The sequence below is a fragment of the Macrotis lagotis genome, chromosome 4, assembly GCF_037893015.1.
Source record: "Macrotis lagotis isolate mMagLag1 chromosome 4, bilby.v1.9.chrom.fasta, whole genome shotgun sequence".
In the NCBI taxonomy this organism is placed as follows: Eukaryota; Metazoa; Chordata; class Mammalia; order Peramelemorphia; family Peramelidae; genus Macrotis; species Macrotis lagotis.
Genome location: NC_133661.1, coordinates 104,732,969 through 104,759,963, shown reverse-complemented (window position 1 = coordinate 104,759,963; position 26,995 = coordinate 104,732,969). Strand labels below are relative to the sequence as shown.

Sequence of the window (26,995 nt, the reverse complement as noted above, 5' to 3'; positions counted from 1 at the left end):
ATGAATCAGGATAACTGGAAAGCAGGCGATAAGTCACACAGCTCATGTCTCGGACTGGATTTGAACTGAGATCCTCCTTTCTTCAGGACTGGTGCTCTATGCACCGTGCCATCTAGCTGTCCTTCACACACCATTATGGGCACTTTAAGGATTACATTTCTGAACTTGGTCTCTCATGGAAGTCTTTACTTGCCATCCTAGGGCTGCTTCTTCATCCATACCAAAGACGTGCCTTTGCCAGTAATTATGACAAATAATGCACATTTATATAGGGTTCGAGGTTGGCGAAAAGCTCATTTGATAATACTACGAACGAAGGGCATTAGCAGAAATGCAAACCAAGTGTGAAGGGAGATTCAAGGAGGCCATTCGGGGGCATTTCTGAGTCTGGCTCGTAAAAGGTGGCTCGTGTTGGCACTGCCCCCTCACAGGCGGGCGTGTTGGCGGAGAGCCCTGTGTTGGGGGGCCAGACGCGAAGGGCAGAGCGGAGGGGTGCTCCGGGGAAGGAAGGGCGATGGAGGTGGGGGTAGTTAAAAAAGGCATAGGAGGGGATGGGGCGGGTTGTTTTTGTCGTGTTTACGCAAAAGGAAGCTTTGGGGGATCTGGAAGCAGTCGCGGATCCAAAGGTCTCCGCCCCTTCCCCCCCTTTCCCAGGCAGCGGGTCCCCGGACCCCCCGACTCCCGTCCTTCTCCACTTCCTCTCTTCCAGTATGACTAGGGGGGCTCGGGCGGGAAGGGGAGGGGGGAGGGAGGGGGAGGGGAGGGTCTCCCCGCCCCGCCGCCGCGCGCGCGGGCTTCCTCCCCCGGGGGCGTGTCCTCGGGGAGGGCCGGGGGCGGGGATGCCCATGTTTGGGCCGGGAGCGTGACGTCATTCGCCTTATACGGCGAGAGGCGGCGGGGCCCGGCGCTCCATTCACATAAAGCGGGAGGAATCCCCGGCCTCGGAGGAAGCCGCGCGCCGTCGGAGGAGGAGCAGGACCGCCGCCGCGGGAGGCCCCCTCCGCCCCGCGCCCGTCCGAGCGGCCCGAGCCACTGCGGCGCGGCGGCATGAAGGTGGCCTCGCTCGACGGCCGCCAGCTGCGGAGGCTGCTCCGCCGCGCGCCGGCGCGCTGCGTGCTGCTGGACTGCCGGCCCTACCTGGCCTTCGCCGCCTCCAGCGTGCGCGGCTCGCTCAACGTCAGCCTCAACTCGGTGCTGATCCGCCGCGCGCGGGGCGGCGCCGTGCCGCTGCGCTTCGTGGTGCCCGACGAGGCGGCGCGGGCGCGGCTGCTGCAGGAGGACGGGGCCGGCGCGGCCGCCGTGGTGGTGCTGGACCAGGGCACCCGCCACTGGCAGAAGCTGCGCCAGGACAGCACGGCGCACGTCGTCCTGGGCACGCTGCTCGCCAGCCTCCCGGCCGGGCCCCGCGTCTGCTTCCTCCGAGGTGAGACCCCCCCCCCCCCCGCGGGCCGCGGCTTCCGGGGAGCCCCGAGGCGGGATCCACCCCGGGGGCCCTCTCATGCCCGGCCCAGCCTCCCCGCACCCCTTCCCCTCTGCTCTCCATCTCTCCCGGCCTCCTCCGGGAGAGCCCACTCCCCACCCGTGCCACCAAAGCCCAGCAGCCCCGGGGCAGGCTTGGCACCCCCGTTTGTTGCCAGAAGTGCCCTGGCTGTCACTGAGGTCTCGTGGCTCGGACTTAGTCATTTTGACTCTTCATCCCTTGAATCATGCACATGTCACCCCTTCCTAGCAAAGCCCATCCTCCCCTCCCAACATTTTGCAATTCTCCTGGGCAGAAATGGTCATAGAAACTTTTGCAAAATTAGAAGAGATTAAATACACATAGTTACAATCCCCCCCCCAACAGTTTAGAGCTCGCCTGGGGAGAGATGTAAATAGAACCTTCCCCAAATTAGAGATTAAATATATATAGTTCTAGTGGCAAGGGTAGAGTTGGTCCCTTCCAGGTCTAAATACTCTTAAAACAATCCTCCCCCCCAACAGTTTAGAGCTCTCCTGGGGAGAGATGTAAATAGAACCTTCCCCAAATTAGAGATTAAATATATATAGTTCTAGTGGCAAGGGTAGAGTTGGTCCCTTCCAGGTCTAAATACTCTTAAAACAATCCCTCCCCCCCAACAGTTTAGAGCTCGCCTGGGGAGAGATGTAAATAGAACCTTCCCAAAATTAGAGATTAAATATATATAGTTCTAGTGGCAAGGGTAGAGTTGGTCCCTTCCAGGTCTAAATACTCTTAAAACAATCCTCCCCCCCCTTTTATCCAGTCCTGAGGGACTTCTGTTTAGGCTTTCCCCCTTTGATATGTTTTTTCCTCCAGCCATGAATTTTGCCCCTCCCTTCCCCCTCACCCCGGTTGGAACCCTATCACTAAGTGTGGAGGTCTTCGATTACCCCACCCAGATGGTTAGAAAAGAAGGTTGCACAGCTCCGAGATCCGGAGAGAGACCAAACTGAAGAGACAAAAGGTGTTTGGCAAATTTCCCAGGGAGGGCTGCAGGAAATCGGACCTGCTCCCCAGCAGGACAGAGGTTTCACCAGTGGCACCACGGATATCCTTTTCTTCCTCGTGTGGTTTTCTCCGCTTTCTGTTCTGGGACTGAGATAAATACACTTAACCTATTTCTGGCTCTTCCATAAGGGTTTAAAGATCTGTACCAGGAAACTCCTTCCCCTACCTTTCCTTCCCACAGACCATTCCAAGTAAGCAATGCTGACTCAGTACAGGAAACAGTTTGAAGTCTTTGTGATGGAAGGAAACAACTTTTTTTCCTTCTGTCTTAGTAAAAAGGCTCAATGAGTAGAAATTCAGGAACTATAATTTTAATCTGGTTGCATCTCAGACTTTAAAAAGGACAAAAATCATACTCCCTATCCCACCTTTTTCCCTGGGCAATGAGCTTTCTTTCACAAAGGGACATACAATCTTTGCATAGGTCTCTATAAAGAGGGAGATGGGACATGAAAGAGACTGCCTGGGACCTTTAGAAAGAGACTGGGCTTTAAATCAGAAGACTAGACTTCTGGTCCTGAGGATGCTGTTTATAAAATCATAGTATTTACTATTAGATAGTACCTCAGTTTGCCTACTCCCACATTCTCATTTTATGAGGCTCAGGACAGGTAGTTGGCTCCATATATTGAATGCCAGTCCTGAAATTGGGAAGAGCTGAGTTCAAATTTGGTCTCAGATACTTAATAGCTATGTGAGTCCTGGGCAAATCTTTAACCCACTTTGCCTTGGTTTCCTCACCTGTAAAAACTAGAAAAAGGAAATGGCAAATCACTCCAGTCTTTCTCCATCTTCTGACTGGACAATAATGAAAAACTGAGGCTCGGTGAATTGATAAATTTGGGTATATCCTTCTCTGAATCTATTTTTTGTGAATTCCAGCAATGAGAAGTGATTTCTAAGTTCCCTTTGCGTTCCAAAGATGAGCTAGCCGGTAAGATCTTTCCAGACCTGGGCTCATATCTAGGATTTATTTTCCCAGCGCTTTATCCTTTTCTCTAGGATACCATACTTCTTCTGCTAGCCATGTGTTCTTGGACTAGTTTCTATGGCAGTTGGTTAGAGTGCTAGATTTGGAGTCAGGCAGGACTGGATTAAAATCCTTCCCAGGCAAAATAGTAGTTTAACTATGACAATCCATATGTAAAAAGTCTTTTTTCAATGGTATACAGTATTTCAAATAAGTACTGGACTGAGATTTTTGGGACACTATAAATGCTGTGTATTTTGGAGACCAAGTAATGTCAATCAATTATGATGGAAAGGTTCAATTTGCAAATGACCAAAGGTACGGATGCAATTCAATCATGCAGATTGGGGACACTGTTTATTGCCACTCTGTCCTTGTCAGGTGGGGTTTGCAGAGACATAGAGGAAACCCTTCACCCCTAACAATTGGTTTTTGATTCCACCTAGACAGTAAGCTAGTTAAAACTAATCTATCCCCTCACCCTCACTCCTTTTAGCACCTAACTTCATTCAAATAATTGATATTTGCAAATTGAATTGTTGACCCCAGCTCCCTGGGATTGGTCCATGTTTATCTTTTCCTTTCCTAAATTGAGCCATTTTATCTGCCTAGAGTTTTTTTTGACAGTTGGTCTAACTCTGCCCACATCCCCATGTCCCCAGTTCAACCCTTAAGTCAAAGAGCTGAGATGGTTTGGTAGCCTTATCTTTTCCCAGCCTGAGACAGAAGGCAGGCATTGTTTTTCTTAAATCTTCTGACTTGGACTGTTCTAATCCTAAAAGCCCAAATCCCAAACTATAGCCTATTTGTTTAGTACTTTTCATCAAATTATGAGGACCCTAGAGATTACCTAGTCTTCTCTCTTCCCTATTTTATGAGTAAGGATTTAGTTTTACAAAAGATGGAATTGCACTGAAGTATCTCATTGGAGGAATTTGTAAATACCAAGCTTTAAGGGTGGATCTCAGGAAAGTGGTGAACAGGAGCTTATGGGATTGTGCCCTCTTGGGCTATACTTATTGTCAAGAGTCAGACAAGCAACAGGCATCCAGGTGCCTTCTGGTCAACATGACAAGTATATTCATTACTGAAGACCAGGAATATGCTGAAGTTGGCCACAAGGGAGATTTGGGTGTTCAGTGCTCAAGGAGAGAGGGGGAAGGGAGTGCGATAGCTAGAGGAAGCCGAGATGGGAAAATGACTCATTCTAGGAATTGACTGCAGCCGGCCCTCTCTGCTGAAGGCTTGCTTGTCATCTATTAACCATTTGGCTGCTGCAGGTAAAGGGCTGAACCAAGAAAAGGATCTAGAGCCCCAGAGAAGAGGGATAAGAGACAGTAAAATGTGGTTCTTACAAAAATCTGTTGTTGCTAATCTAGGATCTAAATTCTGTGAATGAGAAATCTCAGAAACGTATATTAAGGGTTTGATGGGCTTTAAAGTAGACAGTAATGGGATTCTTGAGAATGAGCACACTATTATTCAAGGAGTGGTTCCAGATCCTTTTTTTAAAGTAGTCTTCAAAATACATAATAGCAGTGCTTTAAAAAAATTCTTAAGATTCATGTGCTTTAAGGTTTACAAAGCACTTTGCAAATTTTATCTCACTTTATTCTCCCAACAATCTTTAGGAGAGACTTTGGCAGGCAGGGGATAAATATTGGAGACCAAAAAGTGAGGCTGCATTTGGATCCTGACTGACTCCAGGTCTTAGTTGTATCCAGTTGTACCATCTAACTGCCTTTGAAAAATTGTTCTCACTCTACCCTCCAGTCATCTACTATGAAGCCAACTAATGATGGAGGGGTCTATTGATTTAAGCTTGTAATGTGACTTAGTATTTTCCTTCACATTACTTTGCCTATTGTTATATGTCCATGATCTTTTGCTTCCTTTATATTCTCTTCCTTGAATTGGACCTTGAGAAGGAGAAGCAGGGCAAGAAATTTCCTGGTACAGATCTCACAGGTATTCTTAAATGTCTCTAGACTCTTGACATTCTTTTTTTTTCCCCCACTGTGAATAACATTCTATTACAGTCTTGGACTACTTTGTTCATCCTTTTCCCAAACTGTGAGCATCCACTTGGGTTCTAGTTTCTTGCTGTCATTGAGGTCTTTCAGGTACTGAGTAGTAGAAAGAATTTTGGATTTGGCTTAGACTCAGAAGAATCCAACTCTACCATTGACTTAGTCTTGTGTCTTTGGAGCAAATGTTTTAATTGAGTGAACCTCAGTTTTCTTTACTGTAAAAATGGCATTACAATGTTTGTACAACAGAGTTAAAAGGATCAAATGCAGTCTGCAGTTATAATCTCCTGTTGCTATTTTTGGCAATCTTTTTTCAATGGCCTGCCCCATAGAATGGTTCCAAACATTCATTCAGAAGATTCTGATGCCGTGGCTTATTTGATTAAACCATTCCAATTTGTGAGATCTAAAAGGACCAAATTTATTTACATCAAAGAGCTTCCATTCTTCAAATCCTAATTCATTAATAATTGGTTCCTAAGCAACTTTAACTCAAGTAACAGCCCTTGGAAGGATTTTTCTTTTAATTTTACCATATTTTAAATTAGAAATTGTAAATTTGTATTAAAATGGGATTATTGGAAGAATAACAAAGCTGTTAGCTAGTTTGTAAAATACTGGTGGGGATTTAGGATGAAAGGGATCTGATACCAGCATGCTCATTTAAGGCTGCTCTGATCAACATTTTGTACAATAATCTTTTCTATATTATAATTAAACCTCCCTTGTGAAATTTCCCCATATTACTACTACTCAGGAATTGCTTGTTTATCAATTTCCTATACACAACTGCTCTGTCCCCCCCCACACACAGTGGTTTGATACAATTCAGGAAGTATGTTTAAAAAACCCTACTGTTATATGGATCTATGCTTACCATGATTATGCATTATGGCCCTATGTTTGAATTGCTTTCTGTCAAGGTAATGGGAGGGAAGAAGGGAAGAGGAAAATGTAAAATTCAAAATCTTGCAAAAAAATGATGAAAACTACCTTTCCATGTAATAATATATAAAATAGTTAATTAAAATAAAACAATAAAAACCCTATTGTTGTTCTGGCACTGAGGATAAAAAGACGAAAACATCTAGCTTCTAAAAACTTACATTTTATTTAATTCCACCTAATAAAATTTTTAGAGGAACCTATCAGTAGCATATAAATATGGGGGAAATAATGGGATGTCCCTGAGTGAGGAGAGAATGTTTGAACAGATTTTGAATTTCTATGCTTTTTCAAAACTGGCTAGAAATTAATAAATGAAATAAATTAACTTGAAATTTGGTTCCTGAGGTAATTAATGAGATTAATTGCTCTTACTTAGAAGTATAGGAAGAACCATCAACATTGCTCTTAGCTCTGGCAGAGGATGTCAGATAAGAAGCTTAATTGCTACTTCATTAACTCAGAGTTTAGGTCCCTTGTGATTTAGTTATTTCATCATTTCCCTGAAAATCTCTTATGAATGAACTGACAGTGAAAGAAATTCATTTACACTTACCACCTTGACAAAGTCCTATTCTTTCTGTATTGCCATAATTATATGTTTATGTTGAAAGAATGGTGTAGAATTGGCATCTATTTTTGGAGGGGAGGAATTGCTCTTAGCTTTAGATAAAGGTTTGATGTCTGTCCCTGGTAGACTAGGATGAATTAATCATTTCCTTTGAGGTTATCAGTTTTCTTTGAAAGGGCATTTCTATTGCAAACTTTTTTTTAAATTAAATGCCACGATTGAATCATTTTGACAACATTTAAAATGAAGAAAAAATTCCTCATGAGAAATTCAGTATCAGCCTGGAATTTGAACTATTGAGGGCTCCACCAAAATTTTGAACCTGGCTTCATTAAGCTATCCATTCTGGTGGAATGAGAATTCCCAACTGACTTTTGCTACAATTTTTTTTTTGTAGGAGGATATGAGACCTTTTATGCACAATATCCTGAGTGTTGCGTGGATGTAAAACCCATTTCGCAAGACAAAACTGAAACAGAGAGAAACCTCATCAGTCACTGTGAGAAACAGAATATGAGTCGAAAACCTGCTTATGATCAGGTATGTTTTAGGGGAACTTGTCCCCAGTCCTTCCTGTCTTCATCCTGCACCCTACATCCTTATCTACATCCTGTCCTTGAAACTGAACAGTAATGCTAGTGGGCAGCTTAGAGAGTGGGAAGATGCTCTGCCCTAAGCCTTTTTTGACTGCTGCTCTGACAATGGGCTTGAGTCCAGCTAACAAGTAAAATGGAGCAAATTCTAGCCATGGGGAGCTGACAAATTTCTGGAGAAAAGAGGAAGTGGAAGATATCCTATTATTAGCTGAATTGTTGAGGTTCAGAGGCATATGCAGGTCGGTTTTGATTTCCTCAAGTTTCTGAGCTGGCTTTAATGGTTCCTGCGTTTAACTTCTTTCCTATTTATTCATGTTCGGCAATTTCCGCAAACTATCAAGCCCTGTCATGTTGATATTTTTAACTGGAACAAAAAAAGATCTCTTATGTGAATACTTAACCAGGTTCCTCTCTGGTTTTCTTTTCATTATATTCTATAATTTCTTACTGAAATAAAGGAGACCAGAAGGACACAAGAACACTACTCTTATATGCAGTCATAAAAATAGTTTTCTTTTACAAAATTCCTTTTCCTCAAAGAACTCTTTTTAAAGTGTTTATTATATAGAATCGGTGGGGTGCAGGAGAACAAATCCAAGGATCTGATTTCAACTTCTTTACCACTTAACTGTATGTGACATTGGACAAATCACTTTAGTCTTTGAGCCCTAGTGTTAGCTGTAAAATGGGGGCAATAACTGCCCACCTACCTTGAGAGGTTGTTTATGTTAAGTCCTTCACAAAGTATTATATAAATGTGAGCTATTTTGTGGGACTCTTGGTACCACCACCCCCTCATTAATTTCCTACATGGAATCAGGAAATCCGAAAAACTATTTTCTTCTTACAGATAGCTAAAAATAGCCAGATAAGTTAAGGAATGTCCTGCAGAATTTGATGGCAGAACTGGGAACTAGACCTCTGGACCCCTGGAGCTTTTAGCAAAGACAAAAACATGTCAAGTATTAACTGGACTTAAGTTTGATAGAATTCATGGACTATAGGAGGAGATTTAAAGATGCAGCCAGAAACCCTGTCTTAAACAGTGAATGGAAGTCAGCAATGAAATTTTCTAAAGCTTTTTTGGAATATGCTTCCAGGAAATGCTGAGGGATAATTTCCTCTGACTTTATGGTCAAGGATCCCCATTAGTTTTGGACTAGATTAAAAGAAAGTTATGCTGAGCATATAATGAGCTAGTGAGCTGACCCCCAAGCCTATGCTTCCTGTCCTGGACACAACTTGTAGGCATCTAACCTAAATTAGTTGTGGTATTTTTGGTTTGTATGTTTAGGGGTTTGTTTTGTTTTTGTTTCTTAACAAGTGAAAGAGAAACAAAGCATCATTAGGTTGTGAAACCCCAGTGGGTGGTTCCAAACTCTTGGGGATGCACTGGGGGAAATCCCTTGGCACCACTAGAACAAGATTATGGTAAACTTTAGGGCTCTGGAGACTCTGAAATGAGATTGGCTCATTCCTCCCAAGATTAACTTATCTCTATGAATAAGATTCAGAAAGGGAAAGAAGAACCCATTTGATTTCAGGGGTGTTTTGGCTCAGCTCTAAAGGAAATGGGCAAACTCAAATTTCATGAACTTAATAATACTGCCCCAGGACTGAGATGGGGAGATCTTATAATCTTAATTATTTCAACCTCATCATTTGTGTACTCATGGAGAAACAGGTCATGAGAATGGAGGTGGCAGTTGGTAATGCAATGAGTTAGTGACAGACTTAGAGTACAAGTCTCTCAGAAACAAAAATTCTTTACCGTTTTTTTGAGCCATGGCCTTTAGGCTTACCAAGTAAATAAATTCTATAGAAATAGAAATTATCAAAACATCACCATCAAAAACAGCAAAGGTCAAATATCTTACATTTAAAATTCCTGCTCTATCCTTTCATGTTACCTGACTGTTCTCACCTCCATCCACTCACTTTTGTTTATCTGTGCCCTGGGAATAAGTGACAGCCTGAAGAGAAAAAGAGCCCAGGGCCTGAGGGGAAGGGACTAAGAGCCTAAGAACAAGAATTGGCAAGGTCAGCTGTCTCGCTCTTTTTTTAATTTAAGGTAGTGGGGTTATGTGACTTGCCCAAGGTCACACAGCTAGGCAATTAAGTGTCTGAGGCTACACTTGAACTCAGTTACTCCTGACTCCAGGGTTGGTATTCTATCCACTGTGCCACCTGGCTGCCCTCTATAGATCTATCTTAATAGGTATAAGACCACAATAATTAATAATAGTTCACATTTGGAGTATTTGACAGTCAAGTTAGTACATCTAGTCGGGTTATTAATCCATTTTAAAGGTAGAGAAGCAAAATCAGTGTTTCTCTACTGTCATTTCCTCTCTGATATGGTCTTCTACAAAAAAAAATTGAAGGACAAACCTCACCTTTCCCTCCAGGATAAGTGCTTGGAGGGAAATGGAAACATGGGATTGATAAAAATTCTTGGCAACATTTAGATTTGAGACTGGGGCATTGATACTTCCCTTAACATAAGCTTTTTTTTTCCTCTTCTGGTTTTGGGTTTAGTAGAGAAGTCTCACACCTGCCTTGTACTTCTGGGAACTTACAGCTGCTTCTCAGCACCATCTTTCCCCTTCAGCACGGGCTTGGCAACCTCTTCAGCCTTTCCATTATGCTCTTTTGCTCTCTGCCAGGACAGGAAATGGAAATATTAGGAGTAGCCCTGAGCTGGGGGGGGGGGGGGGGGCTGGTAGGGGAGGAGAGGCTCAATGCAAACAAATAACTACTGTGTCCTCCGCCCTGGTTCACTTGCAAATCTAAGAAAGGGTCTCCTAGATAACCAGGTCACTCACTGTTTCTACTATTATTGAACATTTTTTGTATTCAATTCAATACACTTAATCAACATGGCCTACAAGCAATGATAGCCCTGTGTTAGTCACACTGAAGGGAGATGGAAAGAAACAGACAACTTGGACCTTGCCTTTAGGGAAATTTTACACACAGTCAGTCTAGTAGTAGTAGTAGCCCAAATTAAGTAACAGAAGTGAACTTATTTTAACAATTTTGGTTTTGACTTGGTGAATGATCTTTCAGGTTTTATACAATATTATCCCTGGACAAGGCTTTTGTGAAATTTCCATTATATTATAATTGTTTTTGTAATTGTAATTTTGTTTCTGCTCCTTGGGAGTAGAAACTTGACTTTTTTGTAACTCCAATGCTTAGCACACAGTGACTTAAAATGTTAAATTGATATTTCCAAGACTTTTAGAGGGGTGGTTTGGTTTAGGTGGTCTCTAAGATCCCCACCAATTCTGAAATAGCACAGAATTGTAGCATGTAGATTAAATATGGTAGAAATGTTAGATATTTACTTCTCTTTTGTCAGGTTAGGGAGGGTAGTGCTTTAGGGAGAGAAAGAGAAAAAAAGCCCTTTGGTCATTGGTACTTGTATTTTATCTGCTTTTAGAGGATTGAGCTAATTACCTCCTAAAGAACTCCAAGATGATTGATTTCTTGAAATTCTAGAACAGCATCTAGTCTAAACTAATCATTTGAAATTTGTCATAGGTTAATAACTTGCTCTTGTGTATTGATGCCCAGGTTTGATGATCTTAATTCCCTCTTCACTTTCAATAAACCAGGGTTATGGAATCAGAGTGCTAGAAGGAAGACCATTTAACCCAACCCACTCATTTTTAAGATGAGAAAACAGACTGAATTCACTGAGGTAAATTTGTTCAAGGTAAACAGAAAGCCTCTGAATCCAGTGTACCAGGTAGCATAGTTGGAGGATATATTGGCTGTTTCAGAAGGGCAGTTGGGATTTCCCACCTCCATATGGGGATAGGAAAATGAAAACCTTTGTTGCGTGGGCTTTGCCATCATGATGAGTCACAGGCCAATAATACTAGGATGGAGAGTTATTCAGTATGGAGATGACACCCACATCAGCTTGACTGAAGCTGTACCATTCAACTGTTTCTACCAGAAAATCAACTACTGGATCTGACTTGGAGATAAAAATAAGTTGTTTTTTCTTACTTTACTTTAGGATAAGATTTTTTGATTTCTTTTTTAATTATGTTGCAGGGTGGCCCAGTTGAAATTCTACCATTCCTCTACCTTGGCAGTGCTTACCATGCGTCAAAGTGTGAGTTCCTTGCTAATCTTCACATTACTGCCCTACTCAATGTTTCCCGGAAAAGTTCAAATTCCTGCACTTCTCAGTTTGACTATAAGTGGATCCCAGTAGAAGACAATCATACAGCAGATATCAGTTCTCATTTTCAGGAAGCAATAGACTTTATTGGTAAGTTCAACTATTTTTCTTTTGTGTTGGAGAAACCTAAGTAGTATGGGGGAAGAACTTCTCTTGAGGTTCATAATGTATCAATGTAGGAGTGGTATGATGGCAAGAATGAGTTTGGAGTCAGAGGACTTAGATTCTCTACTCTGCTCCTAACTGTCTGTGGGACCTTAGGTAAGCTCAGATTTCTTATCTTTAACAAACAAGAGGAAGTGGTCTAGTTTTCTTTTTTTTTTTTACTTGAAATCCTGGCTCCTTGGTATTTTTTTTTCCTTTTGAAATGTGGGGAAAAGATAACAGCAAAAAGACAATGTCCAGTAAAGAGTGATTGCTTAGAAAGAGGAAAGAGAATTCAGTTTGCTGTCTAGCAGTTTTTCTTTTTTCATTTTCCCTGGTTAGAATTTTTTTATTGTTAAAACAAAGGTTACAATGAGGTATCACATGCCAGTATGATTACAACCCTACCTCCCACTTCCCCACTTTGTCATGATTCAGATTATTCCAAAGAACAAATGAGGGCTACTACATCATTTAGCTTTTCCAGGACTGTATACAAAGTTAGCATAGTGAATAAAGAGCTTTAATTTTTGAGAGAAATGGATTAATAACATTTAGTAATGTCACCCACTGAAGCTTTGATTTTTGATCCTGGCTAGAAGGGAAACAAAACTTTTATTTCCCATTTCATACTGCATATCATATTGGACAGGCTGCAGGGGAAAGGACTAAGGAAGGCATCCAAACTGGATTGTTATGTATTTAGGAATACATATGTTTTCCTAATTGAATGTAAAAAACAATCTTTTTTTTTGAGTTCCAAATGCTTTCCCTTCCCCCTTCTCATGGAGATGGAAAGCCTTTTGATAAAAGATTATGCAAGTACTGTCATGCAGAATATTTCCACATTAGTCATGTTGTGAAAGGAAACAAAAAAAAAATCTAAGAAAATAAAGGAAAAAATGTTGTGATGTGTATTCAGATTCACTTAGTTTTTCCTTTGAAGGTGGATAGCATTTTTCATCCCAAGTTCTTCAGAATTGTCTTGGATCTATGTTATTTCTGAGAATAGCTAAGTCATTCATAGTCAATCATATAATATTGACGTTAATGGTGTACAGTGTTTTCCTGGTTCTGCTCACTTTACTTTGCATCAATTCATGTAAGTCTTCAGGTTTTTCTAAAAAGTATCCTTATCTTTTCTAATAGAACAATAGTATTCTATCTCAATCACGTACCCCAACTTGTTCCGTCATACCCCAATCGAGAATTAGGAATATTTTTACAAGAAAAAGGAGTACCTGGGAACTCCACACATGCATTGAACCACTGACAGCCTATGGCTTTTGATTTCTGGCAAATAGCTTTTGAGCTATTGAGGATTGAGTTTGTTCTGATGAACAGGTAGGCTTCAGAAATATTGGAAGTTTGGTTGCAGATCACTGCAATAAAGCTAATATTACAATAAAAGCACAAATTTTTCCCTTAACCTGTACCTGTAAAACTTAATCTTATACTCAAGTCTATTAAGTATACAATAGTATTGTCTAAAAACCAACAGACATACCTTAGTTAAAAAATACTTCATTCCTTAATTAAAAATACTTTATTGTTGGGGGCGGCTAGGTGGTGCAGTGGATAAAGCACTGGCCCTGGAATCGGGAGTACCTGGGTTCAAATCCAGTCTCAAACACTTGATAATTACCTAGCTGTGTGGCCTTGGGCAAGCCACTGCTGCAAAAACCTTTATTGCTAAAAAATGCTAACCAACATCTGAAACATTAGTGAATCATCATCTTTTTTCTGGTAGAAGAGCCTTGCCTCAGTCTTGCCTCAACACTGGCTGCTGACTGATTTAGGTGGTGGCTGCTGAAGGTTGTGGTGGCCATGGCAATTTCTTCAAATAAAATAAGACAACAGTGAAGTGTGCCAAATCAATTCACTCTTTCACTTGAACACTTAGAGGCCATTGTAAGATTATTTATTAACTGACCTAATTTTCAATTAACAATAGTAATATCAAAGATCAATGACTACAGATCCCTAAAACAGATACAGTTATATTGAAGGCATTTGGAATATTGTGAGAATTAACCAAAATGTGACATGGAGACAAGATGTGAGCACAAACCTATTTGTTTAATTAAAAAAAAACAGCCATTATCTTCGAAGTGTGGTGAAGCAAACCTCAATAAAATGAGGTATGCCTATGTCAGCAAATTTTGAATTTAAGTGTGGCCTTTAGCACAAAAGAACCCCAACCCTTTTTAGGATATGTTTTGAATTGATGTATTTTATGTTTTTATATATATATATATATATATATATATATATATTTTTTTTTTTTTTTAAGAAAGATTTTATTTTCAGTTTTTACCCTATTCTTGCTTCCCTCCCCCCACCTCCCACAGAAGGTAGTCTGTTAGTCTTTACATTGTTTCCATGGTATACATGAATGTGATGAGAGAAATCATATCCTTAAGAAAAATATAAAGTATAAGAGATAGCAAAATTACATAATAAGATCTAACAGTTTTTTTTCCCTAAATTGAAGGTCTTTGTTCAGACTCCTCAATTCTTTCTCTGGATACAGATGGTATTCTCCATTTCAGATAGCCCAAAATTGTCCCTGATTGTTGCATTGATGAAATGAGCAAGTCCATCAAGGTTGATCAGAATTGATGTATTTAAAAAAAAGTTTCACAGAGAACCTGCTATAAAAACCCATTTTTTCAAATCTGAAAATGACCTCAAAAGAAAGTAGAAAGGGGAATTTTTGAGGTTATGTAGGGTATACACAGTAATAGGGTCCTCCCTGACTGACATTGATCCTAGATAATTACACACATAATGTGTAACCATAATGAGAATGAGTGCAGTAAGGGAACTCTTGGGATCTTAGATGGTCAGTCTTCTCATTTTATAAAGAAGGGGAATGAAACTGGCTTCTGTATGATACTTAACAACGCTCTTTCAGTCCCTGGAGGCCAGGGCATTATGACCAGAGTTGGTGAGAGTTCCTCAAGTCAAATGGGGAGTGGGCTCCATGTAGCTGGACTTCTTTACTTCTCCATCTCCTGTGTCCTTGAAGGGAAATAATACAGGTTGCTTTTTTTCACTGTCATTGCCTTGTGTTTGATGGAGATTTTTTTTTTCCTCCCAAGAAGAATCAGTTTCTGTGGGGACATTGGAAAAGGCAGGTGTCCAGGAAGGACCAGCTAGAAGGAGTAGTAATTACAAGGCACAGGCAGCAATTACATGGAACTCTTTGAGCTATGGAGTGGTGGCAGTAAATACAAAGATGATTTCAGCCAAATGAGAAATTCCAACTAAAGGAAATCCTGCCAGAGGCAAAAAAAAGAGGAAAAAAATGAAACTAGTTTCTTCTCTTTTGTAGAGACATAAAATCTCTGAGACCATTATGGATGAAATGGATTCCTTTGGGGCCTATTAGAGATACCCCCAAATGATGGCTTCACATTGGGGAATCTTTAGTCTTTTCTCCCAGTCATCAAGAATGCCTTTGCTATTCTCTGTTAGTTAATTCTCTAGGTAACTCCTTAATGAGGTAATGAAATCCACCTCCTGTCAGACTTCATACACTTGTGTGTGGAGGGAGAATCCATGTGTATGAATACCCAAACCCCCACTCAGTGTTAGGAAAACCTTTCTATGTTGGTTCCCAGGTTATTATCCAGGTGAAGGGAGGACTAATACATCTTAATTAAAGGGGGTGTGGAACAATGCACTAAAGACAAGAAGGGAAGTTTAAATCCAGGAACCACCTACAAGGTGCCCTTTGGTTTAAACAGGTGTGGCTTAGATTGGTAAGAGGCCAGAATCATGGCTCTACTGACTAGAATCCCAGTTCTGAGCTCTTGACTTCCTCAGGAGTGGTACCAGACAATTAAAAAAAAAAGATTAGCTCAAAGAAGAAAGGAGCTTCCTGGAATTGGGAAACCTTTTTTTTTTTAAATGACAGATGATGGAGGTTACTTGATATAGAGGTAGCCAGTAAAATGAGAGATGGGAGCCTTGTCTTCAACTTGATATTTTATATCTTAATTTTACAGTGTGACCCTGAGCAAGTCATTTAAACTCTGGACCTTAGTTTCCTGATATAAAATGAGAATGATAATATATTCTCTTTTTTATCCTAGTAGGTTGTCATAATGATCAAAATAAAAAGACTGTACATTGAAAGCATTTTAGTATTTTTCCAGGTGGAAAATTTTTATAATTTATCCTCAAAATTACATGTAATAATTTGTGATTTTATATATTTGAATTCCAAATATTCTCCCTTTCCTTCTCCTTGAAGGCAATCAATTTGGTATAGATTATGCATGTGTAGTCATATAAAACATTTCCATATTAGCCATATTCTATCCCTGATCCATAAGGTCCATCTCTAAGACTCATCCATGGGAGTTGAGATATTAAACTAACCAAAAGTCCTCATAACTAGTCTACCTTCCATGAAAGGATCATACTATAACATGGTTTAGTTAAAAGACTTGATTTGTAGTCCAGACTCTGCTATCATCTTGCTGCTTGGCCTTGGACAAAGGAGCTTCTCTATAAAATAAAGGCATTGGTCTTGAAGGGAAGTGGTCTTTATCTTTATTGTGTCATGATCCCCCAATTTGGAGGTCTGCACAAGCCTGAGGATTCCTTTTCAGAAAAACATTTATAAATGCCTAAAATAGATGATCACTAAGAAAGCTGGATATATTGAAATGTAGTTTTAAAAATAATTTTAAAAACATTGAAATTTATCCATGAGTCTAGTCCATCAACCTCTGGTTAAGAATTCATAAGGCCTCTTCTGTTGTGGCTATTAACATTAGATCTCTGAGCTGGTGAAAAAATAGAGATGAAGGGGCAACTAAATGGTACAGGACCTGAGTTCAAATTTGACCTCAGACACTTAATAATTACCTAGCTGTGTCACTTTGGGCAAGTCACCCCATTGCCTTGCAAAAACAAAACAAATTTAAAAAAAAGAAACAGCACCAGCCCTGGAGTCAGGAGTACCTGAGTTCAAATTGGCTTCAGACACTTAATAATCACCTACCTGTATGGCCTTGGGCAAGCCACTTAACCCCATTGCCTTGCAAAAACCTAAAAAAAAAGAAAAGAAAGAAAAGAAATAGAGATGAGTGATTTCTTAAGAACTTTTATCTTCTCCTTAGTGGTAAGGTGTAGCTAACTCAATTCTACTCTTGCCACAATTAAACTCCTCACCCATTCCCCCAAGAAAAATTACTGGGCAGAATTCCACCTGAGTTAACTCTTGAAATTCTGAAAAGCTCCAGGGGGACTTTCTGGCTTCATAGGAAACTCCACCTACTCCTCATCTCAAAGGCATCTTATCTTTGACTTTAACATTGCTGACTCATTTCAAAACTTTGAAAATTGGAGATTTTTTTTCTTCTAAACCTTCAGTGACTGCACATAACTCAATCTCCCCCTTGGTGCTTGCGTATGTACAGCTATATTTAACACCCTGTGGTATAACTATTTCCTCACCCAGTAAGAGAAGGAATTGGAAAAGCCATGTATTTTGGTAGTTTCATTTAGGCAAAGCTCTTTTGATCCTCCCCAATTACCCTCCCACTCCCTCCAATCTTTTCAAAAGCCAGTAGGTCCTAATTGTTAACAGTTCATTGCAGTTTGGGAAGGTGGGTGAGGCCATGAGGCTTTTCCTATCCCACTCTTCAAAAATTTATTTAAAATATTGAATCTGAATAACAGTAATTGGTGATTGCACAAAATGGTAATTTGTCAAAGTCATTTATACTCGGTTGAGTCCAAGCATCACTTAGACAGGGCTGTAATTAGAGATTGTATACTATTTATTGTATATTTGGTTGGTGGGAGCCCAACTCCCTCAACTACCTTAGGATCAGCTGAAGGAGAAGTTAAAGCAGGAAAGAAGTCTTGCATGGATTTAACTAAAGTGTTTTAAGTTCCCCACCCCCTTCTTCTACAAGATGGGTTCTTAACTTTTTTTTTTGTTGTGGAACCCTTGGGCAGTAGGTTTAAAATTATAGACCCCTTTAATGGTTTTTTTTTAATGTATAGATTAAACTATAGGATTACAGAGAAAACCTAATTCCTTTTTTTTTGGTTTTTTTTTGCAAGGCAATGGGGTTAAGTGGCTTGCCCAAGGCCACACAGCTAGGTAATTATTAAGTGTCTGAGGACGGATTTGAACCCAGGTACTCCTGACTCCAGGGCCGGTGCTCTACCCACTGCACCACCTAGCCCCCCTGCCCCCCCCCCCCCCGAAAACCTATTCTTGCAAAATAATTATCAAAACGTTTTTCAGAAAAGTTCTGATCTGGAACTTCTATCTCAAAATCCATCAGGACCTGTAGTTTGAATACAGTGGGGACCTCACTATTCTGTTTAAGAAGAAAGAATTCATTAGACACGTCTGTCTTATACTTTAAACATGGGGGATTTTAGAAACTGAACTCAAAGGATATGACTGTTCAACTACTTCACTTAGAGGGCAATCCTGATGTGGGATCCTACCACTAATTCCTAATTTCCATTCCCACCATTTGTTAAGCCTGATCTGAAGACCTCCCGAATCTATGCAACATGTAGAAGCTTGGTATACATAGACTATGAAGTTAACTTTCAGCTATAGATCTATGAAGCTGTGATAGTAATTTTGTTCTTGATAAGTCTTATGTTTTGATTTTGCTTTCCTATCATATTACAACTGACTTCCCCTATCTTTTCTAGATTATGTCAGGCGAACTGGTGGTAAAATCTTGGTTCACTGTGAGGCTGGAATCTCCCGTTCCCCCACCATCTGCATGGCTTATCTCATGAAGACCAAGAGATTTCGCCTGGAAGAGGCCTTTGATTACATTAAGCAAAGGAGGAGCATGATCTCGCCCAACTTTGGCTTCATGGGCCAGCTCCTGCAGTATGAATCAGAGATTCTATCTTCCATGCCCAATCCTCAGGTTGCCTCCTGCAAGAGGGAGGCAGCTGCATCATTCTTTGCCGATGAATTGACTCTGAGCCCAGGGTTTGAAGGCTCTTGCTACACATTCCCTACCTCTGTGCTGACAACAGTGCCCATCCACTCTCCAGTCCACCAGCTGAAACTGAGTCCCATCACTGCATCTTCAACCTGCTAAAGGCAGGGAGAAGTGGATGGGACCCTGAGAGCAACTGTGATTTTTTTTTTTTTTAACTCGAGACATTTCATAACTGTGCAATACTGATGACCTCATCGATGCCATCCAAGCTCAAGTCAAGGCAGTGAGGGGGTGGTTTTGGGAAACAGTTGTTTCTGTTCCAGAGCCCAGGGTAGCAAGCAATGATTAGACTAAAAGACTTTGGGGAAGTGTTCTCCTCAGAGTGTTACCATGGGACACCAAGCCATTCATGTGCTGTGAGGTGCGTCAACTACTGTGCTTCCAGGCCTAAAACTTCCTGGCTGCTGGAAGACTTCTCTCCTTCCTCTTTCCTCCTCAGAGGACTCTTTCAGTTCTTACACCTCATGGTCTGCCTTCTCATTTCTAAATGTAGGCAATAAATACCTACAACAGCCAAGGGGGGGGAAGACCTTTTAAAAAGCCAATTTACTCTGAAGGAAGCACAATTTCTTACCTTTAGTTTCTTAGGTGAAGTGCCAGAACTTTGGCAAGCTTGTTTTCTTTTTATTTTAGTTTTTCTTTTTAAATAACTGTTTCCTGTGGCTTCAGAGCATCAGGAAAATAACCCTTCCAAGTCTATTCCATTAGGAACATTGAATATGGCTCTTGGGGAACTTTAGTCTGGAGCTTCTAATTTCTATGAGTGTGATAGAAATACTGATGGTCATACAGACTCTTGTGGTAGCAGAATGGAAGTCAAGTTTCACTGGACAGGTGGGTTTCCCCCCTGGGTTTCCCATTGTTTAGCGTTAGTATTCCTATAGGCCAGGTGGATTTTTGGGTGAAGCAGGAGGGACCCAACTGGCCAATTAAGATTGAGCCTACTCCCCAACGTGGCTCTTGCCATACTTGAATATCTCCTGACACACCCTGAAACAGAGACACTTATACTTTTGAAAAAATGGTAATTGCTGAATTTTAGACCAAAAAACAACCAACCCCAGCTCCTGTAAAATTGAAAGAAAACAATACTTTCTCGTGCTCTGTGTAGGTCAGTAGCATTGAAAATTTGATGTACTTAGTTTAGCTTGCCTGTTGTATGTGCTTGCTTACCTGTTTGTGTATGTACGTATATGTATTTGTGTATACCTGTCTGCTCACAATGGACTCTACTATGTGTTTCTGTAACTGCCCATCCTTGCCCTGAAGGTCATATTTAAGCTATTGGCTTAATGTCATTTTTTTTTGGTAGATCTGCAGTGTCATCCAAAAACATGGTACTTAGCTGTCAGTTATTCCTCCATGGTAAGAGGCAATAATTTCCTATAATACATAACATGAATGTGAAGAAAGCTGAGATGTTGTTGGTTGCTTTTTTTATAGTATAAAATAAAAATGTGAAAAAAGAACCTTTCTGTCTCTGGATGATATGACAAAAAATAAATCTTTCAATAGTTCTTGGGATGTGAATGTAGCATCACAGATTATTTGTGCCCAAATTATCATTGGGGATCCTGAATCCTCAATACCTATCACATAGGAGTGTTTGGATTTTAATTAGGCAGTCATTGATGTGAGTCATGTTAAAACTGAGTGAGATTTTTTTTTTGAAGTATGGGGAGTTGTTGGATAGGAGTAGGGTTTGTGGTTGGGGAGGAGCATTAGCTAGAGTTTTCCAGAATCATTCTAACTAGCTTGGGTTGTCCTCTTACATTGCCATCCATTCTACCACCACCCCTACCCTAGACTTGTGAGGTTTGTCATGTTTTGTTTTTTTAAAGCCACATAAAGGACTAAAAATTGATCCCTATTGCAGTTCCATCTACTAGATTTCAGTCTGTTTGAATCTGTTAGAGATCATTTTGTATAATCAACTATCATCTAACATGTTCATTATTCCAACTTTGGATCAACTTCATATTATACAATATAGGTGCCATATATACTGTCATTCTAAGACATAACATTGACCCCAAGGACCTAAGTCTAGTCTACATTTCTCCACTGAACAGAAGAAGATAACAAGATTTACCATATGCTTTACTAAAATCTAGATATTCTAGTCAACACTATTCCCCAGATAGAATTTTTTTTTAAAAATATTTTAGTTTTATTTTTTCAACTACATGCAAAGATAGTTTTAATGATTGTTTAAAGCATTTTTTTGGTAAGGTTTTGAATTTCACATTTTTCTCTTTCCCTTTCCTTCCCTTAACAGAAAGCACTCTAATATAGGTTGTACATTGTTAAACATATGTTAATTATGTTGTAAAGAATAAAAAAGAAATGAGGGAAAAAAACAAAAACATAAGATAATGTAAAGATTGAAAATAATAAGCTTTGGTCTTCATATAAATTATATTGTTTTTCTGGATAAGGATGCTATCCATAAGTCAAGTCCATCATAGTTGATCATCACAGTGTTGCTGCTGGTATGTGCAATGTCCTGATTCTGATAATTTCACTCAGCATCAGTTCATGAAGATCTTTCCTGGCTATTTTTAAGGCTGGTTCCTTGTGATTTCTTACAGAACAATAGTGTTCCATCACATTCATATCCCACAACTTGTTCAGTCATTTCCCATTTGATGGGCATCCTCTCAATTTCCAATATTTTGCCACTACAAACAGCTGCTATATATTTTTATACATGTGAGTTTTTTACCCATTTTTGTGATCCTTTTGTGATACAGACACAGTAATAGTATTGCTAGATCAAAGAGTATGCAGAGTTTTATTACCCTTTGGGCATAGTTCCTAATTGCTTTTCAGACAAGCTGATCAGTTCACAACACCATCAGTTCATTAGTATTCTAGTTTTCCCACATTCTCTCCCAACATTGAACATTTCCTTCTTTTGTCATTGACCAATCTATAGGTACATGGTGAAACCTCAGAATAGTTTTAATTTGCATTTCTCCAATCATGATTTGGAACATTTTTTTCCTTTTTTAAAAATTTATTTAAGGTAATGAGGTTAAGTGACTTGCCCAACATCACACAACAGCTAGGCAATCATTAAGTGTGAGGCCAGATTTGAACTCAAGATACTCCTTACTCCACTCTATCCACTGCCCTACCTACCTGCCCCCAGAGCATTTTTTAATATGACTGATCAGCTCTAATTTCACATGAAAACTGTCCATATACTTTGACCATTTATCAGTTGGAGAATGATTTGTATTCTTTCTCTTAAATCCCTTCATCCTCACTTCAGTTTCCTTGTATTATTCCTTGTTTTCCCAGCTACCTTTGCTTCATACTCTTCCCTTTGCAGTCAAATTTATTTTACCAGTTCAACTATCCATTCCTCCCTGGGCTTCTTGCTAATTATATTCTTGTCAGTCTTCCAATTTTTAGTCCATTATCTATTCCTGTTCCTAACCTGCTGAGTGTTATTGGGGGAATCACACACTGGGGCAAGTGGGCACACAACAAAGTCTTGTTCCCTGATCTCTGGAAGGTGCTCTTAGATACAGAGCATCATGTTCCTGACAATAGCCTTTAAACAGTTCCTAGATGTTACGTGAATAGAGCACTGGAGTCAGGAAGAAAGAAGTTCCAGTCTAGCCCTAATTATTTACTAGTTGGGTGACCCAAGACAAAGCAATTCAGCTCTGCCTCAGTTTCCTCATCTATAAAATGGGGATAATAAGTACATCTGCCTCCTAAGGTTGCTTTGAGGACCACATGAGATGTGCCTAATATATCTGAACTTACATCACAAATTATATCATAAATGCTTATTATGTCTCAAATTTTTTTCTTTCCTGATAGATGATTCCCAAATCTTTCTCTTCAAGGAGTGATGCCAATCCTTTGTGATCATTTCTTCCTTTTCTAAACCTTTACACCATTTTAAAGATTCTATGTTCTAGTATCTAATAATTGAAGTTAAGTTCATTATCTATTGTAGGTAAGAACTTCATTCCCTTCCCTTTCTTCTGAAAAGGAGGACATTGAGAGACTCTTCTAAGCATAGCTCCTTGGCATGCATTAAGGACTTTATAAATCAACATTGGGTGACTTCTCCAGGCCTGCAGCATTCCTCCCATTCTCCAGTCTCTCAGTGGTCATCTGACAATGGCTCAATAATCACACTAGTCAGACGTTTTGCTGTCCATAACAATGAGTCTTAGTGTGAGACTGAGAATTCAGTTCCAAGACTCTTAAATCCTTTACTCTTTTCACAATACCATGATGCCTCTCAGAGGGTACCTAGTTGGGATCTTTTATTGTTCCTTTCATTAACCTTCTTTTACCCTCCTCTATTCTGAGCCACCAGTATCTTGTAGAGAAATGGGTTCGACTCTGCCTGTCACTTTCTTTTGTCCATTCCTTTGCTGTACTAAACCTAAACTTAGGATCTTGGCAGAAGCTGGTGATCTGGTAGTGTGAAAGGTGTAATGATGTAGAAGTGGATTGATTGTTTGCCTCTTTCATGAACTTACTGGGTCTCCTCTGGGTTTCTGCTTTCTCCAATCTAAAATTACAACATTGGTACCAGATTCTTTTTAGAGAAATGAAGACAAATAATTGTAGAGATTTTCACTGCTCCTGATTGAGCTACTTCAATTTATTTACAGGTTTAATGTTAAATCCATTAAATTACCAAGGGGTAACTTTATATAGCTAGATAAAATAATAACATTTACTTGGAGGAACAAAAAGTCTTAAAAGGGAAATAACAGAAAAAAAGGAAAACTGAAAAAACACAGCACTTCCAAACATACTCTAAAGCAATAATCATCAAAACTATGTGATGCTGGTTTAAAAATAGGAAGAAAAAAAGTAGATTAGTGGAACAGATTAAATAAAAAACAATCAGTAACAATAGAATTCAGTCACCCAGTGTTGGATAGCACTTCCCTCTCAAGGTTGAGGGGTGAGAATCAAATGAGATAATATTTGTAAAGTGCTTAGCAGAGTCACTGGCACGAAGTAGGGACTTAACAAATTGTTTCCCTACTTTCCTTCCTATTTCAGACTTAGTTCTTCCCTCACAGAGAGATGACTTCTGAATCTTTCTCTGGATCCAAATGGCCAACTACTGAATAGAAATATGCAATAAATTGTAAAGTGTAAGATCTTCTGAAGAAAGAACTTCCTATTTGAGAAAACCAGAAAACAGTTTGGCAGAAAATAAGCAATAATTTACGCCACATACTATTAAATTCCTAGTGGATATGAACCTCAACATAAAAGCCACTTAATAAACATAATTGGGGTATAAAAGGAGGTGCTTTTCATGAGTTTTATTGATGCCTTTTGCTTTAATATCAATCATTTCTGCATAAATATCTCCTTTTCCCTTCTTTCCCTATAGTTTCCCCATGAAGTAAAGAAAAAAGCTAAAGAAAACCAACAAAGGAGATTGACAGCACATTTAACATCCCAACTTTATAGCCTTGTGGAGAAATTATTAGCCATACAAGGGATAGAAATGAGCATAAAAAAAGAAAATCGATAATTTTAATTACATAAACTTTTTTAAAGCTTTAAATAATTTTAACTAAAAAATAGTTGGAATAAGAAGGTGAATTGAATTGTCAATTTTGGGGGAAAAATTTTGAATCAAATTGATAAAAAGTCAAAGATTCATGATAAAAGGAGAATTAACACAAATATAAGATCAAGAGTTGGTCCCTAATAGATAAGTGGTCAAAGGATACCTGAGTTTTCAAAAGAAGAATTATGAACTATCAACTATTTGAAAGACTGTTTCAAATAACTAATAAAAGTAACACAAATTAAATTGTCTGAGGTTTTTCTTCATACCTAGCAAGTTAGCAAAGATAAGAAAATGCAGCAATGAACAACGATGTAAGGGCTAAAAGGAAGGAGGAATAGGTATTCTCTTAGTAGAATTGTGCATTGGTCTAATCCTTATGAAAACAAGTTGGAATTGTACAAGAAAAAAGTAACTAAATTTTTCTTACCTTTGTTGCCCTAAATAAGTCAAAGACAGAAAGGACCTATATATATTACCAACCTATACATAGCAATATTCATTTGTAATATGAAAAGCTGTTAGTGAAGTGTGTAGGTACCTATAGAGTGGGGCAAGTGTGTGTGTGTGTGTGTGTGAGATGTGGCATATGAATGAAACAGAATATTATTTTGTGAAAATAAGAAATATGAGCAAATCAGAGTGACATGGGCAGACTTTTAAGGATTGATGCTTATTCAGATTGAAGCAGGCAAAAGACAATCTAAGGTTACTAAAAGAATATTAGGATATATTACCAAGTTCCAAAGAGAACATTAAAATTAAATGCTGAGTGATTATAATGACAAATCGTCTCCAATAAGAAACAAGAAAACCTGCTTCCTTTCTGTATTTGGATAGCAGGGAAATATTACAGAAGTGGAATGTAGTGTCTAACAGTCTTCTTATCTCTATTTCTTTGTGGTAAGAAAGGGTTAATTCGAAGGTTGGGGGAGGGGAGAATGTGACACCATAAGTGACTGTGACATAATAAAAAATATTTTAAAACCTTTTCTATTTTAAAAAATTAAAATTTTAAAACATACAGAGAAAACTTAATTTTTTTTAAATAAGAGAATTGGACCCGATAGTTCCTGTGATCTCTTCCAGCTTGAACGTCATCAGAGTCATCAGAGTTGCCTTCAGATGACTCCAAACTATTCTGCCTTCCCCTAGGTGTATGTATCTTACATGCTTTCTATGATTCAAGGTATCCAACAAAGAGCATCTTCTAGGAAGAAATCTCCTAAATCCACCCAAACCCTTCACTGTTTATATTGGTCAGTATCATATACCTGTAGAGAGAAGATAAGGAGAGTCCCTAGCTACTGTGATTTTCCAGGGAAGTTGCTGCCACTGAGACAGGGAGCTCCCACCAGTAGGAAGTTAGTCTTTCAAGGGGAAGAAATGATACCACTGTAATTCATTTCCTGACAAAGGATTTTCTGCAAGAAAGCCACTCTGAGAGGTGTGAGTAAGTTCTCTCTAAATAAAGCACATGAAAATTGCTCATAAGAAGGGTTGAGTCATCAGTGGTGGGGACCAGAGAAGGGGTTTAAAGCAAATAAAACTCCAGAGCTGGTTTGGCTCTTGTAAATCCCACCACTGAATATTCTCACCTGTAAATTACATACCTATCTTCACTTCACTGCAGTCACCTTGGAAAAAAAGCTGGTAATACCCAGGGAGAAACTATGAATGAGAGGCAGCATAACAAGTGGGAAGTGTGTTGACTTAGGGAGCAACAGAGACCAGGACTGAAATCCTACAGCTATCCACTTAGTTTCTGAGTTTCTGTATCTTCATCTGTAAACTGGACCTTACTACATAGTATTGTTGTAAGGATCAGATAAGGTTATGGACATAAAAAATTATATAATTATGTATTATTATTAGGGTGGCAGATTCAATTCCATTTTCAGCTATCTTTGGGGAACCACATAATTCAATAAGGATATTTATAAGAATCAGAGTAAAAAAATTGAATGGATGTTTGATAGATGCCATCTGATTTAATCCTTTACCTGATTCCTTCATATCTAGTCTTTGCCAGAGCATATCTTCATGGATGGGAAAGCTCATGCCGAACAAGGTAGCCTATTACATTTTTGGATATGGCAGCAGAAGTTAAATTCCTTCTATCCAGAACTGAAACTAATTCTCTGTAACTTGCGAGAACAACTTTAATCTTTCTTTCATATAAACACCCCTAAGTCTTTTCTCAGACAAGCTACATTTCCCCAACTCTTAACCATTCATATTACAGAGTTTTGAGGTCTTCATTCTTATTACCTTTTATCTTATCTATTTCCCTCTTAAACTGTGGTGCTTTGAACTGAATGTTATTTGACCAGTGCAGAGTACAGAAGGATTAATCCTTTGTCCTGGACACTATATTTCTATACAGTGTATATACATACATACACACACACACACACACACACACACACACACACATATATATACTCATTAGGGCTAAT

The 26,995-nt window shown here is 39.4% G+C and overlaps 1 protein-coding gene across 1 annotated transcript; it reads left to right on the top strand.

The window, feature by feature from the left end:
• Nucleotides 1-1,012: 1,012 nt before the first annotated feature.
• On the top strand, nucleotides 1,013-26,475 carry DUSP5 (dual specificity phosphatase 5). The gene is made up of 4 exons (XM_074233730.1): nucleotides 1,013-1,423; nucleotides 7,423-7,565; nucleotides 11,690-11,909; nucleotides 18,663-26,475. The coding sequence occupies exons 1-4, from the start codon at nucleotides 1,048-1,050 to the stop codon at nucleotides 19,064-19,066; spliced, it is 1,143 nt and encodes a 380-aa protein (XP_074089831.1). The 5' UTR covers nucleotides 1,013-1,047; the 3' UTR covers nucleotides 19,067-26,475.
• Nucleotides 26,476-26,995: the final 520 nt, after the last annotated feature.